Source organism: Oryctolagus cuniculus, chromosome 2 (genome assembly GCF_964237555.1).
Source record: "Oryctolagus cuniculus chromosome 2, mOryCun1.1, whole genome shotgun sequence".
NCBI classification, from domain to species: Eukaryota; Metazoa; Chordata; class Mammalia; order Lagomorpha; family Leporidae; genus Oryctolagus; species Oryctolagus cuniculus.
Window position 1 is genome coordinate 57,845,600 of NC_091433.1, and position 17,716 is coordinate 57,863,315.

The 17,716-nt window shown below is 35.9% G+C and overlaps 1 protein-coding gene across 3 annotated transcripts in view; it reads right to left on the bottom strand.

The window, feature by feature from the left end:
* Window positions 1-17,716, bottom strand: part of GPM6A (glycoprotein M6A) — a 353,384-nt gene that overhangs the window by 161,503 nt on the left and 174,165 nt on the right. The window contains exon 1 of one of the 3 annotated variants that reach the window (XM_008249983.4): window positions 8,811-9,020. The exons of the other annotated variants lie outside the window; for them this stretch is intronic. Within the exon in view, the coding sequence (XP_008248205.1) occupies window positions 8,811-8,847 (37 nt within the window). The 5' untranslated portion in view covers window positions 8,848-9,020. Of the gene's footprint in view, window positions 1-8,810; window positions 9,021-17,716 lie in introns of those variants that run through there. 3 annotated transcript variants of the gene reach the window in all.

The following is a 17,716-nucleotide window of genomic DNA, read 5'->3' on the forward strand; positions in this document are numbered from 1 at the left end:
TTTTAATTGCCTCCAGTTTACTTTTCAGCCAAGAAGCATAATGCACTCTCCATTTTAGGAGGAGACCTGACTAGTATATTTCATGTTCCTAACATCTTTCTCCTTTGATAGATAGTTGTGATACTAAAAGCTCTCATTTCTCATATTAAACAGATTTAAATCCAAAAAAGACTTAGCAATTTAGATAATGTACCAAAATATCTTTCTTTTGGAAAGAACATATCAACATGTTGGAATATTAACTACTCATTATACAGGGTTAATATTCCAACATATTTCTTAATTCTTCAGGAACACACATCACTTAAACACCAACATCTATTCTTCCTTTTTTCTTGGACCTCAGATCTGCTGGGTGCATCATTTCATTATTGAGTGAACTCTATTAACATACTCCAATAGGCCACTGACTTTCATTTGTGTACAAAGTTAAGCTACTCACCCACAATTTGAGAGACACAAAGCTGTTATCGTCTGTTCCCTATATTTTCCCAGAACAAAGAAGACAAATACTCTGACTTTCAGATTAAGAATATCCAAGACAATAAATCACCCAGGAAGGTTGAGTTCAGGGGAAATCATGAATGACTGTTATAATGTCAGCTAATCCACAGCTGCGCCACCTGTTAGTATGGATGCTATCCAAAATGATTTTTGAAAATAAGCCAGGCAGTCTGCCTTCGATGTATGAAGAAGAAAACCGCTGAACCCTTCCAATGAGGAGAGAGATGTTTGCATAAAGGAAACTGGAGGCCCAAATTAAAAACTTGAAGTTATCTCCTGCATCCCATTACTCCCTTATGAACTACTGTCTTCTGATTAAAGTTAATTCCTAAGAACCAGTTTGTAGAAATCATCTCTGCAAGTACACTATCAGTAGTTCTGTCTACAACATTATACTCTCATTTAGTTTCCATAAGCACTTAAGTTTTACTTCAGGGAGTTAAAGAAGTGACTATATCAAGCACTTTCATTTTGAAAGGTAAATATATTCATTTTTAGTGATACTATCTAAAACTCTACACATATTCATTATCCTAATAAGATGTTAGAAATATGTTATTAATTATTTTGGATCTCTGTGATAGTGATACAGATGTAAACACATAATTAGCAACAGATTTGATGAAAATGTAAAACGATAAAGTTCTAAAGCACTATAACTAAACCAAAGCTCACCTAATGACCACAGCAAGGCAGAAAACAATTTATTGAAAAATGTTTTATAAAAAACTTTATTGTAAATAAATACACCTAATTTCTCTCATTGGCATGAGTTTTCTAACTACATTTGATAATGGCAAAAAGTAAAAGTTTCTCACACCCAGGAGGATTCTTTGAGGTAAACATATTAAATGCTAGTAAAAACACAGCTGCCAAACCTTTGGACAGATTTTTCTTCTGTGTACTTTATAAAATCTGAATTTTTATGTTTCCTCTAGCCTTGTTACCCAACTTTTTTTTTTTTTTTAAGATTTATTTATTTGAAAGGCAGCATTGGAGAGAGAGAGAGGAGATAGAAAGAGAGATTCGTACATCTGCTGGTTCACTCCCAGAGCTGGGCTAGGCTGAAGTCAGGAGCCTAGAGCTTCATCCAGGTCTCCCACATGGATAGCAGGGGTTCAAGCACTTGGACCATCTTCTACTGTTTTTCCCAAGCCATTAGCAAGAAGCGAGATCAGAAGTGGAGCAGGTGGGACCTACTCAGTGGCCATATGGGATTCCGGCATTGCTGGTAGTGGCTTTACACCACAATACAAGGCCCATTGTTATCCAATTTCTGAAATGGCATCTGAAGAGAAGATTTCTGAGGATATTTGAGATTATTTTTGTTCTAAATGGACAAAACCAGCTACTTTTTAAAATGTCTATGAGCAGCCAACATTTAAAGCGGGCGATGGTGTTGTGGTACAGTGAGTTAAGGATCTATTTGTGCTGCTGGCATCTGATCTGAGTGCCAGTTCTAGTCTCAGCTACTCCACTTCTGATCCAGCTTTTTGCTTTGTACCTGGGAAGGCAGCAGAAAAGCAAACAATTGCCTGGGGGGGTGGGGGTGGGGCTAATTAATTCTTACATTTCAATGACTGCTTAGTTTTTATGATATTTTTGTTGTTTTCCTAGCCACTGGTCTACAGATTTCAATGACAAATTATTTAAAATTTCCAAATCTGTTCATAAGGAAACACTTAGATTTATTATCTTTCTTTGCAATTCTAACAGTATTGTAATACCAATACTTGTAATACCAAACCAGTAGGCAATGGTTTTATGGTGAACTTATCCAATCATAAAAATAAAAATCAGTGAGAGTAAATTTTTAAAAAAATTCATCAAGAATGTGCTAAAGAGTAATGTCAAGTTGAAATTTATATTCGATTCAACTGCTACCCACTGGATTAAACTCAGGGAAAATTTAACACTAGCCTCTTTACATAATACCTGTAAAAGGATATGGATACTTGTCTTATTTAGAGATCTTTTAGTTGCAAAAAAATGGATATTCATACAGATTATCTAAATGTGTGCACGGATAATGAGACATATCAATAATGTTTTTCCCACTTCACAAGAGAGCAGTACAACAGACCAGCTCATCTTTTTGGAATCACTCTCTGGCTTAACAGGCAGTAGATTGCTTGTACAAGTAGCTACTGATTCTCCCTTCACATCTGGTTTAAAAAGCCACAGTTGGTGGTAAACAACAAAATAAAAAAAAAATATAGAATGTTGCTTATTAGTGCAATGGAAGCATGGGAAGGGAGCAATCACATAGAAGGGGTTATAGCTGGCAGACAATTATTGATATATAGTGCAGGGTAGCGGATGGTTAAAAGTTCAGACCTGGCACTCAGTCTGATTGTATCGAACCCAGCTCTACTACGTACTACTGTGTCACTTTGATCTAGTTAATTAATCCATTTGATTTTTAGCTTCCTCAATATTAGTTCCATTTAAGGTTACTGTGAAAAGTCAATGTGTTAATTTATGTAAAGCCCTCAGGCCACTGTCTGGCACTGAAATCATGGGCCAATGTAGGCTGATCAGCACAATCTAGTATCACAAAAGTAGTGTTATCTCAGCTTTCACTGACTAAACTTGTGTCTTTTCCAGGGAAGAGGTAAGTTTGAAAGTCATCTTTCAAGGCAAAAATAATCATAGCCAAATTTTTTTGTTAAAAACTTTTAATCAGCCTATAAATATGATATATATGATTTTGTGTACAGACTCCTTTACAGTGGTATATGTGTACACAGGTATAATGTAAAGTAAGTGAATATTATTATAAATAATATTTTATAGCCTCATATGTCAAATAATAATGGGTCCTCCAAAGATTCATGAAAAATATTAGGAAAATATGAAAGCTTTCATGAATTTTTTGCCCCATAATAAACTTATCTTTTAATTTCATTTTCCATTAACTTTTGAAGTACGCTTATGGAATTTTAAAGTATTTTTAATTATAAAATTGACAGACATTAATAATAAAAGTGGAAGAAAATGTACACCGTCCTCTCATCTACATGTTCTTAACAGTTTTAATATGTTAAGTATATGCTGACATGATACATGTTAGTGGCATTGGGTTAAGGATGAAATGATGATCATTTATCAATGGCCATACTATAGAAGTTGAAACGATGAAATGACACCCTAGTCACATTGAATCTGATCTTCTGCCTCTGATCATGACCCATTTCTTGGGGGTCATCAAGGACTGATTTATTAAGAAGATGGTAGACCAGGCTTCAGAGCTGGATATAAAGTCACTGGTTGACTCTGATCTAACTTGAGAAGTTGTCTGAATAGACACTCATGTTATTTTCTTATTATACTAGGAGAATCTCGTGATTGTAATAGTGCAGCTGGCATCTTTTGTACTGATCAAACATTTCTAGGTATAGTACATGTAATTTTGTGGCTTTGTTCCAACAATATTTAATTGCATAAATTAAGCCATTAGATGTTTGACTATTTGGAATACTTCAGCCAATTTATGAAGATTCCAACTTCTGTTGGCTCCTTCTGTTCCTTGTTGGTTTCTTTTTATCTCCATAAAGTTTTAGCAATTCTTATACTCACTGATGTATCAGCCTTCTTCTGATAACCCCTCCTAACTTAGTAACATGTTTATTAAAGTTTTCCACAAAGTTAGGGTCATTGAATAAATCAGAACGGTCAGAAATCCATAATTAATTTACATTTTCTCCATAAGACTTGATGAAATTTTCTAAACATAACTGAATATCTACAAGTCATAAATCTATATAGTAGTACTCTCTTATCCATGCAAGATAGGTTCCAAGAGCTTTAGTGGGTGCTTGAAAAACACAGACAGCATTAGACTATATATAATGTATTTATTCCTATACATATATATGATAAAGCTTGATTTGTGAATTAAGCAAAGTAAGACATTAACAATAAATAATAAGGGCAGGCATTGTGGCACAGTGGGCTAGTTGTCTTTGCCACTTGTGTCATAGGCATCTCATATCAGCACCAGTTTGAGTCCTGGATTACTCTGCTTCTTTTCTAGCTTCCTGCAACTGTTCCTAGGCAGGCATCGAATGATGGCTGAAGTAGTTGTGTCACTGCCACCACATGGGAGACTCCAACGGAGTTCTAGGCTCCTGTTTTTGGACTGTCTCAGCCCTGGCTCTATTTGGGGAGTGATCCAGGGATGGAAGACTTCTTTCTCTCTGTGTCTCCCTCTCTCTCTGTAACCCTTTCAAATATATATACATATAGACATATACATATTTATATATATATACATATATATGTATATATACACACATATACATATATCTATTTAAATCTTTAAATAATAAAATATGACAATTACAACAGTATACTGTACTAAAAGTTATGTGAACATAATCTATCATCCTTGTCTGTCATAACTTTTGCAGTTTGAGGTGTGGTATCAAGACTAGCACAGATTTCTTTTTCTTTCTTCATAATTTCATAGACAAAAGATTCATTTTTACCATAGATCTTAGCAACTTCAGCCTATGGATTTTTGTCTTTTCTTAAAAAGTCAAGAACTTTGACCTTTTCACTTAAAGGAATCACTGTACAGTTTATCTCTAGAACATCCAAATTGCCAACCTTACCACTTTTGCATTTTGGGGCCATAATTTTGTGGGCACTTAAATTAAGGATTATATGCATGTAAGCATGGAGATACCTCCAAAGTTGATCTGACAGCCATGGTAGCTACTAAATGACTAATGGACAGGTATTATACACTGTGTGGATGCACTAGAGAAAGGGATGATTTGTATGCTGGAAGAAATGGAGTGAGACCGTGTGAAATTTCTTCAAACTATTCAGAATGGCATGCAATTTAAAACTAATGAATTGCTGGCGCCGCGGCTCACTAAGCTAGTCCTCCGCATAGCGGCGCCGGCACACCGGGTTCTAGTCCCGGTCGGGGCGCCGGATTCTGTCCCGGTTGCCCCTCTTCCATGCCAGCTCTCTGCTGTGGCCAGGGAGTGTAGTGGAGGATGGCCCAGGTGCTTGGGCCCTGCACCCCATGGGAGACCAGGAAAAGCACCTGGCTCCTGGCTCCTGCCATCGGATCAGCACGGTGCGCTGGCCGCAGCGCGCTGGCTGTGGAGGCCATTGGAGGGTGAACCAATGGCAAAGGAAGACCTTTCTCTCTGTCTCTCTCTCTCTCTCACTGTCCACTCTGCCTGTCAAAAAAAAAAAAAAAAAAACAATGAATCACTTATTTCTGGAATTTAACATACAATTGTTTTGGACCACAGGTGATTATGATAAACTCTAATAATTAAAAGCAAAAATATATGAGGGACTCTTGTATGATTTAATTCCTCATAGAAGTCATATCATGCACTTTTATCTCTTCTTACATCTATTATATTATCATGATTAGCCCCTCCACCTTTGATAAAGCCTTTATTGCCATAATTTGGTCAGTATTAATCTCAACTTTTGGTAATAGCGATGTTGAATTTATCATGGCCATATCTACAGACCAAATGCAAAACAGTTTCTTTTTTTTTTTTTTTTTTATTTTTCTTCAGTACTAGAACACTATTGGTTTGATCAAACATAAGATAAACTATTTGGCTTAATTTACATGTTTCACCAAAAAAATACATTTTATAATTCCCAGCCTCTCCTCAGCAAAATGAGATACTTACCTTTGGGTGAGTGGCAAATATGTATGTAAAAAGAGATTAATAACTACTATTTCAGTTTCAGCAAGGTATGGGCCCACTGAACAGACTAGGAAAGCCACCCACTAGTTTAAATTATACTCTCCTTTGAGTTGAACACATATAGTTAAATTAAGGTGAAAGGTAAGAGTTTTCTCAATAGCCTTTAACAGATTAGATATGGAGAAGCATCTCACTTGGAAGAAAAATAGATTTTGAATGAAAGATCTACTTTAGTCCTTAAGCATTATCTATCTATCTTTAATCAGATATGTTTTATAAAGCCAGCAGCTTCCATTTTACTTTCTAGTTAATTTGGAGGGTGATATGGATAAACATTCATCTCCATTTAAGTCCTTCTGATTTTTAACAGAGAAGACTAGGTATGAGTTTTAAGAAAGAACCAGAAAGCATCTTTCAAATTAGAGAGCTCTTAGACATTTGAATTACTATTTAAGAAAATCTTAAGCAGTTTAAGAGAAACAGGCTAAAAACAAACACACAGTGCTGTTTTCCTTTAAAGTAGATGGAGATTCAAATCTGGCTACCTAAACTCTTAAAAAAAAATCACCAATGATTCTATCTAATTATCCAGTAGTTCCCTTAAATTAGATGGCATCAAATCCTACATTGTTCCCCCACTCATGTATATATAGAGTGTTTATATTAAAATGTAACTTTCTGACAACAAATTTATATAGCAAAGTTGTCATAGGCATAACTGACAGGAATAGAAGACCAGGAGTGATGAGAGCCAAATTTACTTTTCTCAATTAAGAAAAACCCTGAATCATAAATATTTTATATGTATAACTTTATTTACATATAGACCACTATACAATTTTTCTGATTTAAAATTGTTGTGCCCCACTGTTCCTGATTTACCTGTGCACATCTTAATTATGGAAAACCCATTATGACTGGATCTTCCCCCTCCCAGCATACTGCTCCCACCCCAAGAAATATTTTCAGTATTACCTGAGAAAAAAAACATCACAACCAATTACATCATTTTCTTGATTCCTGCATCTACCAACGCTTACTCAGAAACATTTAACCTGTTACCACAATCCATGATTTAACTCAAGGTTTTATTTAGTATAATGGATATCATTTCTCTAAAACTATCAGCTTTTTTATTCCTTATATCAATGATTGGCTAAGAAACAATATTGCTATGTGCTATAATGACATTAAAATAAGATATTTTATCCATAAAGCAAAATTATCCATTGAGATGCTTGGTAGGACAGAAATTACCATGAAAATGTGCCACTTCAAAATCACCGATGAATATTTAAGCTATTTGTACATATAATAAAGATAAATGAAGTTCTTTTATTAAAAAAATAGATAACATCATATCTAGGTAGAGAATTGATTTTCTATTGCACTAATGACTAAAATTTGGTCATCTGTTTACATCTTATCTCCCTATATTATTTATATGAAACCTTTATATATTTGCATCAATTGTCTCTTATTATGTGTATGTGTGTCATTATGTACATATGTGTGTCATATACCCCAAGATGTGTTTGTGTGTATAAGTGAACAGACCCAACATAGCTGAGTGACTCAAAATATGAAAAATTATAGTGTGCTTTCCACCTACCTATTTTTCATCTAATATGTAGTTTTTCAAAATAAAGGTTGTACATATTTTCAAATCAACTGTGATTGCTGGATATTTTTCAATAGTACCCCTAAATGTTTCCTTTCTGTAGTATTGCCTGTGTTACCCCTTCAATCCTGAGAGAACAAGAGTGCTTTCTCTCACATTACATAAGGCTAACAGCGGACATGAGAGAAAATGCTGCTTATGCCAGGGTGAAGGCTGGTTCCCACCAAAGCTACCACTTGATACACAGAAAAAATCCTAGAGGTGTTTGAATCATTTGAAATTGTCAATATTCAATCACTTTTAGCTTACAAGAATGGTAATTTAATTTTAACCCATGCACACAGATATACCTATACTAGCATTAAAAAAAGTGTCAGAAAATTCCCTTAACATTTATTGCTCAGAAGTTGATTACGATCAACTATATAGAATGGAAAATCTTAATGCACTATGCATCCTGAATATTCAAGAACTTTTGCTCCATGTATATTAAAACTACACTGTACCCACGTAGAGAAAATAATGTTTAAAAGCACACCAACAAAAATATAATGAATGGTCTTCGTCTTTGTTCTATCAAATGTACATGGAAAGGTATCAATAGTGGTTACATCATCAGATTTTTAACTATAACTAGCTCCAAATATTGTGTTTGTGGTTCACAACAAGAATCCTTTCACCCAGCTCAACTGCCGTGAAAACATGAAATAAATGAAGGTTAACAAAGACGGGTTTAAGAAATAGTTCACAACAAAACCGCAATGCTCTTATCGTTAATACTGGACTCTGTGTTTGGATACTTAAATCTGAACGATTTGCAAATAATGACAACATTCATGCCAGACACTACAGCAAGTGAGAATCAGACTAAAACAGAGGAAAAATTGCCTTCCAAGAGAGGAACATTCATTAGCCTTACTGGCAAGTGTCTAAAGCAAACAAGGAAACTGCAAAATAATTACTTAGTTACAAATAAACCCTTTTTAGCACAGTACCTTTTTGTGTCTGTCCCTCTTCCATATTCTCTTCCATGGCTACCTTTCTTCAGTAGAATCTGGTACACGGTATTAATCAAAAGCTCAATTAGATGTTGGAAAAACTGGTGATTTTTTTTTCCCCTAGGCAGCTCCAGCAGCAGTGGCTTGGGCAAGTCCTCAGAGCTTAGCTAAGGCTCCCTCGCTGCTCCTGTTTGCTTGGAGACAGGCTGTCAAGTGTAATTTCATTCAAATTACTCTTCCGTGAAGATTATCAATTTTTCTTCTCAAAGCTGTCCATTGTGTACCACAGTAAGCAGGTATTCAAGCAAATAGCTTGAGAATTTTGGGGGAAAATTTGGTCTGAATTCCAGGAGCAGAGAACTATGATTCATAAGCCTTGCTTTGCATTTAAAATGGGGGAAAGAAATTGAGGTTTCTATTGAAATCTGGGCTCTAAATTGGAAACAGGCTGCGCTGTGAACAGATGGAGGGGTGTCCTCCTAACATGAAGCAGACCACCAACCCATAATTCCCCCCTGCAAGCAGAGTGGGAAAGCCCAGATCCCCGGCGCAGTTCTTTATGCAGCAGCAGTTGCTTCTCCCCCAGTCAGATACGGTGTAAAAACGCGTTTTCCTTTTCTCTCCTAAGTATCTAGTTAATTTGATTTAAAGGTGCCAAGAAAGGATGCAATTATACCCCTTCAGGGTTTATCTATAATAGGTTATTATTGAGAGAGAACTTGTAAGCTCACATCTTTCAGAACTAAAAGAAATGCGGTGCGGTTTTCAAAGGAATGAGTATAAACCTTTAAGCTGGAGAGATATATGTTTTAAGTAATCATTTTACTTAATACCCTAGGACTCTTACATGAAAGGGTGAAACATACCAGAAAAAATAATCTATTGATGTAGTTGTGATTTACTGTTATGATTTTAGCCCACTAAAGCTGCTGATTAGAATGGGAATCTCTTGAAAGAGAATTTTCAGTGTCATTATTGGAGAATGAGTAAGGTGATAAAAGGAAGGAAGAAATTCTAGATAAGGAACAACAGGATAGCAATTTATAATGAGACTCTTCATTCTGATTTGGAATGCAAATCACAATGCTGCAGTTTCACAATAAATTAGCATTTGTACTTCAGTCTTCTGAGTGACAGGGCACAATCATAGTCTCAATACTTCACAAAAGGTAGAGCAAGAAAATAAACAGTGTCTCTGAAGGGAGCATAAACCTTCACTAGAGGATTAAGGAAGGGAGAATCACTGCCTGTTTCCATCTCCAAATAAGCAAGCAGATGCACACACATGCATCCAAATACACATACACCTCTAAATCTTTGTCTTTAAAGAAAAATAATTCATATTCCCATTATCCATCATGTATGTTTCTTGCATTATGGCATACATGTGACATACATTTTTGAAATCAGATTTTGAAAGCAGTATCAGGTTGCATCCCATACTTCAAATCATTACAAAACAAAGATTTAAAAGAAAGAAAACTGTACATTATACTTTATTTCTCATAAATGAATATTCAACCATCTAACTTTTATAATCAATTGTTATTTTCTTTGCCAATAAATTTAATCCAGAGTTAATTATAATTCAAAAAACTCAAACCCTGTCTCTTCTGAATATACACGAATCTAAATTCAAGGGTTTTTGATAGAGAGCTTGCTCAGAGCACAGATTGAGAGAAGGAAACCATAAGGGAAATCACAGAGCCAAGTGAGAACAGTCTCTGCTTCAACTCATCCCTGGGCTGACATAAGCTGGCCTGTGGTCAAAACAGAGAAGAGGATAGCTCCTCATTTACCTTCTTAATTCATTATACCACTGAAATCATCAGAGAAACAAATTATTACCAGCAATACTAGTATAAATAATAATAATGCCAAATAAAATTTTTGGAGCACTCTACAATCTATAATACACAGTCACATTCACTAGTAATTTGTATGACAAATAGAGCATTATTTTCCTCATTTAATCTTGGAAAAATGTGACACCCAGAGACTGGATGTCAAGACCCAATCAACAACTAAATAATTCTTGGAGCTTATATCAGCTGATCCTTTGTCTACTGCTCTGATCTTTGAAGCTGTTTTTCCTTCCTACTCTATTCCATTATAAGTGTCTTCATCATCTTCAAAAATCAGCCTCAATTCACAGCTTTTATATTCCCATCATACAAAGCCTAAAAAAGAAGAAAATCAAAAAGAAAGAGAAAAGAAATACAGATGTAAATACCTATAATTTCTTCCCTTTATGAAAACTAGCAAAACAATAAATCCCGATAATCGTCAACATTTTGGCTAAAACAGACATTTTTTTCATTCAATAACTATTACCAAAGCAATTTAATAACAATATATACTGATTTTGTAAGTATTCAAAACACCACCTCAAATCCAGGCTACATGGACTATTGCCAAACCTACACGTGTACTTCCCTGCAGCAATAAGCTTTCAGTAAGTTGAGATTCATCTTTTTCTTCTTGTGGTAAAATACAATGAAAATTACCATAATAATTTTGAGTCTACAGTTCTGTGGCATTAGTACAATCACATTGCTTTGGGACCACCGTTGCTATCATGTAACTCCAGAACATTTCATCTTCCTAAACTGAAATCTGTACCCATTAATCACTAACTCTCCATTTCTCAGCCCCAATTGATGGCAGCTCAATTTTGTTGATTGTTATTATTATAAGTATTTTAAGGCTTTGATCTCATTTGAAGTAACATATTTTGACAACCAATTATATGGAAAAATAGTTAGAAAAGAAAATGGTGGGCATTGTGGTAGATTAACTTAATGAGTTCTAAATATATTATCTGAACCTCCATCATCGTTAGCTCTGTCGCCATTAGAACCACCAAGTTCTGATAACCAGGATGTCAAATCTAACACTCTATTATATCACGTGGTATCTGTATCAACTAGTCATTTATTTAAATATGTGAATATAAGTTCACCAGGTAATTAAAAATAAGTAGTATGTCAAGAATTCCCTTTTGAATATGGTCCAAGAAGTATTTTTATTTTTTGCTTTTTCATGTGTAAGTACACTACTCAGTCAACCTAAAACCATTGTAGTCCCTCTATTTTTCTTAGTTCACCTTAATTTGAGATAGTTTTTTCTGAGAAAATATCCATGTATTTCTCTATTACATAATATGGTCATTTTTGTGATACAATGATCAAAATATAATCAACTGAACAGACTATCACAGTAAGCAGCAGGTTAGTGGTTCCAAATGTAATATTAGCTGTACAAAGTAAAAAAAAAAAGTTCATGATCTTTTTGTCAGACGACAAAAAGGACATGTGGAAGATATATTATATGAACCACATATAATGTAAAAAACTAGCAGATTGAACACCGTTTAGAAACGTTTTTCGCCAGCGCCGCGGCTCAATAGGCTAATCCTCCGCCTGCGGCACCCGCACCCTGGGTTCTAGTCCTGGTCAAGGTGCCGGATTCTGTCCCAGTTCCCCTCTTCCAGTCCAGCTCTCTGCTGTGGCCCAGGAGGGCAGTGGAGGATGGCCCAAGTGCTTGGGCCCTGCTCCCCATGGGAGACCAGAACTACCCGGCTCCTGGCTTTGGATCAGCGCGGTGCGCCGGCCACGGCGGCCATTGGAGGGTGAACCAACGGCAAAGGAAGACCTTTCTCTCTGTCTCTCTCTCTCACTATCCACTCTGCCTGTCAAAAAATAAATAAATAAAATAGAAACGTTTTTCTTCTTCAAATGTTTCACACACACAGACCCAACAGTGACTCAAGAATTAAATATCTTGTTTTATTTCTTCCTATGTTTTGATAAAGAAAAAGGAGCCTTTTGACAAATGCTTTAAGTTCTAGGTCAAAAACTGACTTGCAGGCATGGCCATGATGTGGCTCGATGGTTAAGGTGCACTTGGGACTTCTGCATCCCATACTGGAGTGCCTGAATTGAGTCCCAACCATTTTATTTCTGATCCAGCTTCCTGTAAATGTGCATCCAGGGAGCCAGCAAGTGATGACTCAGATAACTGAATCTCTTCCACCCAAGAGGGTGACCTAGAATGAATTCTAGGCTCCTTGCTTTGGATTGACACAGATCTTTCTTTTTGGGGGCATTTGAGGAATGAGCTACCAGTTGGAAGATATCTCTGTTATCTGTTATCTCTCTCTCTATATATATACATATATATATGTGTGTGTATACATATATATACATATATTTACTTATATTTCTCCATTTCAATATTATTTTTAAAATGTGGCTCCCATAAAATTTTCTTACAGAAAGTAAATATATAGAATATAAAAATTGTGTGGGTGCCATATCATTTGATGTATGATTATAAGTATTGCTCACTGAACCATAACATATATATGATAATATACTCTTCTTAACCCATGTTATGATCATTATCACGAATCCTTCACTTTGTGAAATGAATATCTCTGTTTCTAAGAAAAAATGCTATATATATATGTTTGTATGTAATGTCTGCATATGAAATGAATATGGCAAAATGTCACAAATTTTTAAATTTTAAAACTGAAAAGCATAAACTTATAAAAAAGCAAGTTAAAACCAAAAATACACCATGGATATTTTACATTATAATATTATACTTTGGAGTTATGTAATCATACAGTCAATAACGAGATGATCATGGTCTTCACAAGTCTTGTTGTCATTGTGCCTCCTTCCTTTATTTTTAGTTATATAAGAGTTTATTAATAATTTTTACACACATGATAAGTTCATGTAGATTAAAGGGATACCAACAAGAAAAATCCCTGTCAGAATTTTGCTTACAGTCTAGTAACACAGGACACACCTAACATCAAAATGCTGTATGATAACTGCCACCTAACGTAGTTTAAAAAAAAAGCACAGTACTCAGCCTAACCTATTATTTAGTTTTGATAGCTAAAAAATTCTCTGGCTTTCTGAAAGGTGAAGATTGCTGTTTTTATTGGTTTTTCTTTATCTTTTTATTTTTTTTTAAAGATTCAATTTTTTATTTGAAAGAGTTACAGAGGATGGTCTTCCAACCTCTGGTTCACTCCCCAAGTGGCCACAGACCAGAACTGAGCCTGGCCAAAGCCAAGATTAGAAACTCCTTCCAGTTCTCCCATGTGGGAGGCGCTTGGGCCATCATCCGCTGCTCTTCCCAGGCCATCAGTAGGAGCTGAGTCAGAAGTAGAGCAGCCAGGACATGAACCTGAGTCTATATAGGATGCCAGAGACACAGGAGGTGGCTTTAGCCACTATGCAACAATGCCAGATCCAGAAGTGATAGTCTGATGTGACCTTAAGAAACCAGGTGGACTTTGACCCAAAGAAGGTAAAAATATTCAGATAACAGGGATATGTGGAGTGAATGAGCAAAACAATGAGTGTTCTAGACAGTTGAAACTGAATACAGAAAGGTCTACAAGGAGAGATTACTCTGATTACCTGCAGTGTAAATCTGACAACATGGGGGAAAACCCTCTTTTTCTGCTTTATCAGTTATCTATATTCCCAAGGTACTCAGTGGTCTCTTCTGGAATATCCAATTCTTATGATTCTTGGTCCTTCATTTTCCTACTTAGGAGATAGACTCTCCTTGGATCTATCCTGTACCTTAGAAGCAGGAAGGAATCTTTTTAGTATTTATTCCAAGAAATCACCCTTCAGATCTCTAAGGTTGTTTCATAATAAGATATTTTCTCTTATATCAAGAAATAACATATGAGTATTTTCACACAACTAAATAAGCATGTGTCCTGACAATGCCATGGTGCTCATGACCCTTGGTAAATCGTTTCTATTGTTCTTAGGATAAAGTTGCCAATCTTCTTAGATTTTCTGGAAAGATGAGATCTGACTTGGCATAAGCCCAGTTCACCAGAATAATTCCCCAGTGCTGTTCTTCACGCACCCATCTCCTTCTAAGCTCAAAATTTTCACATTGTACATGTTCTTCCTCCTACTTAAATCATTCTTCCCTCCACTCTAAGATAGCTAGATCAAGTTACTGTTTAGATCTCAGCTGGAATGTGTTCTCCCCAGGCAACACACCCCTAACTAAAGAACAGGCCTCTTTTCAGAATAGCACTCATTGTACATCATTACAGAATTATTTTGCAAAGTTTGCATTTTACATATAGCTTTTCCACTGGCCTTCACGCTGTAGACCCTTTGAGGTCTCTTTCCAGCTCCTACATGGAAGCACACAGTAAGTTTCAATAGTTATTTATTGAATGTACGGATGAGTGAATAAAATTATGATGAATGAAGGAATGAGTTCAATGGATTAAAATAAACCTTCTCTTATGTCTACTGCTTCCATGAAATGCTTTGGAATGTGAACAAAATTTGCAATAATTCCAAGAGATACATGTCATGCTCATAATATAACAAATGCCCAATGGGGAGAGTTGATGACAAAATGGTGAAGAAGTATTTCAAAGAGCAAACAATAAAACAAAAAGGAAACTTTGAAATATAAATTGGGTGCCATGGTTTGTATATCTAGGGAAAACCATATGGTCAGAAACACTGGTTATGGGGAGCAGAGACACAAAAATCCAAGGATGACGCTCCCTTAATAATGGAATAAGTCATAAGTATTTATATATTCAGACAAAAAAATGGTTGATACAAATTAAATAAACTCCTAAATAGTTTTTATCCCTCTCCAAAATGTCAGAAAACAGGAGAGAACCAAATCTTTTTTTGTAATTATATTTTTAACTACACATGGAAGATACAAAAGAGGTTAAAACTACGATTTTAGGGGCCAGTGCTGTGGCTTAGAGGGTAAAGCCGCCGCCTGCAGGGTGGGAATCCCATATATGGGCGCCAGTTCGAGTCTCGGCTGTTCCTCTTCCGATCCAGCTCTCTGCTATGGCCTGGGAAAGCAGTAGAAGATGGCCCAAGTCCTTAGGCCCCTGCACCCGCATGGGAGACCCAGAAAAAACTCCTGGTTCCTGGCTTAGGACCTGACTTTCAAATAAGTAAATAATAATAATAATAATAATAATAAACAACAAAAAAACTATGATTCCAGGGAACAAAAGAAATCAGGAGTGGCCTGTTTTTAGCTAATCAGAATTCAAACACTGTTACTAATTCAGAAAGCAACAACAGAAAAATGGCACAAATTAGTTCTTTATGGTCTCAAAAATGCTACTTAAATTGAGTGCATCAAACAATAAAATTTATAGCTAATATACTCAACTTGTATTTACTCAATAACTATCATTTATCAGAAGCTGGAGTAGGTAGATAGCAAACACACAGATGTAACAGTGTAGGTTGAAGAGGAGAGAGAGAGAGAAAGAGAAAGGGGGGGGAAGGCGCAAAGAGAATTAGAATGGTGTGGGGCACCAAACTACCTACCAAATATTCATTCATCTCTTGTAAATTTCATAGCAACCCTACCAGGTAACTTTTATCATCCCCAGTTTTACTGATGAGGAAATATGAACCAAAAGGATAAATTTTTTGTACCAAGTTTCAGGATCTTGAAGATAGGATTCAAATCTAGACATTCTAATTCCAAAGCCCATTCTTTGAATCATTCCCAATTATCTACACTTAGCAAAGTGATACACCTAAGGGCCTTTAACATGAGCTGAGAGCCATATCACAAAGTTCTATTTCAGCATTAACACTTGTATCCATCAGAAAAAGGCATTTAACTTCTTGCCATATGCCAAACAGGTTGCCCAATGGTATTAAAGACACGCAAAAAGTCAAAGAAATGATGGTTGTATTCAAAGAACTTACAATTGAAGCTAAAAATACTTATACTCAATCTAAACAAGGAAAATCATAAAGAAGGGCAGCTTCAGAATAAAACTATTTTAAGAAGCTGAAGTAGGCTGGCACTGCAGCTCAATAGGTTAATCCTCTGCCTGCGGTGCCAGCACCCCGGGTTCTAGTGCCGGTCGGGGTGCCGGATTCTGTCCTGGTTGCTCCTCTTCCAGTCCAGCTCTCTGCTGTGGCCTGGGAGGGCAGTGGAGGATGGCCCAAGTGCTTGGGCCCTGCACCCGCATGGGAGACCAGGAGAAGCACCTGGCTCTTGGCTTTGGATCGGCACGGTGCACTGTCCGCAGTGGCCATTGTTGGTGAACCAACGGCAAAGGAAGACCTTTCTCTCTGTCTCTCTCTCTCAGTGTCCACTCTGCCTGTCAAAAAAAAAAAAAAAAAAAGAAGCTGACAGAGAAAATTCTTTAAGCCCTTGAATATGTTTTCAAAGATTTAAAAATACAACTATAATCAATGCAATTTAGCAGGAATGTGGAGATAGTTATTTAATGGAAATATTTCTGATTTGAAACCCATCCAGTGACACAATTTAGCAAATAGGATAGTTTGAACAGTTTCTGTTACCTTTAAATTTGCTTTACCTTCTAAATTTACTTTCCAGACAAAATATAAAATATAAATGATAAGCACATGAATACCTACCATTCAACACATAGAATAAAATGTAACTGTATACTTCCTCCATTCATGTTCCTTCCCTGACATCCCCCTCAGTCCAGCCTCCTGCTGACAACTCCAAATTGGAGATGTTTCTCTTCTAGTATATTCTCATAATTTAACAGTTACAAGTTATATACAGGCACACACAAAAACACACCCTACTACCTACTGTTTTGCAGGTTTGATTGCATAAAAATATTATCTTATTAAAGACTGAGAATTCCTAATTTGAAAATCCCAAACTTGAAATGCTCCCAAATCTCAAATTTGTTGAGTGACACATGAAATCAAAAGATAATCTCACACCTGTTAATATGACATCCAGTCCAAACACAAGTGCACTAAAAATACTGCATAAAATTAATTCTAAATTTTATTTATTTATTTTGTTTTTAATACCATTGGGCAATCTGGCATATAGCAAGAAGTTAAATGCCT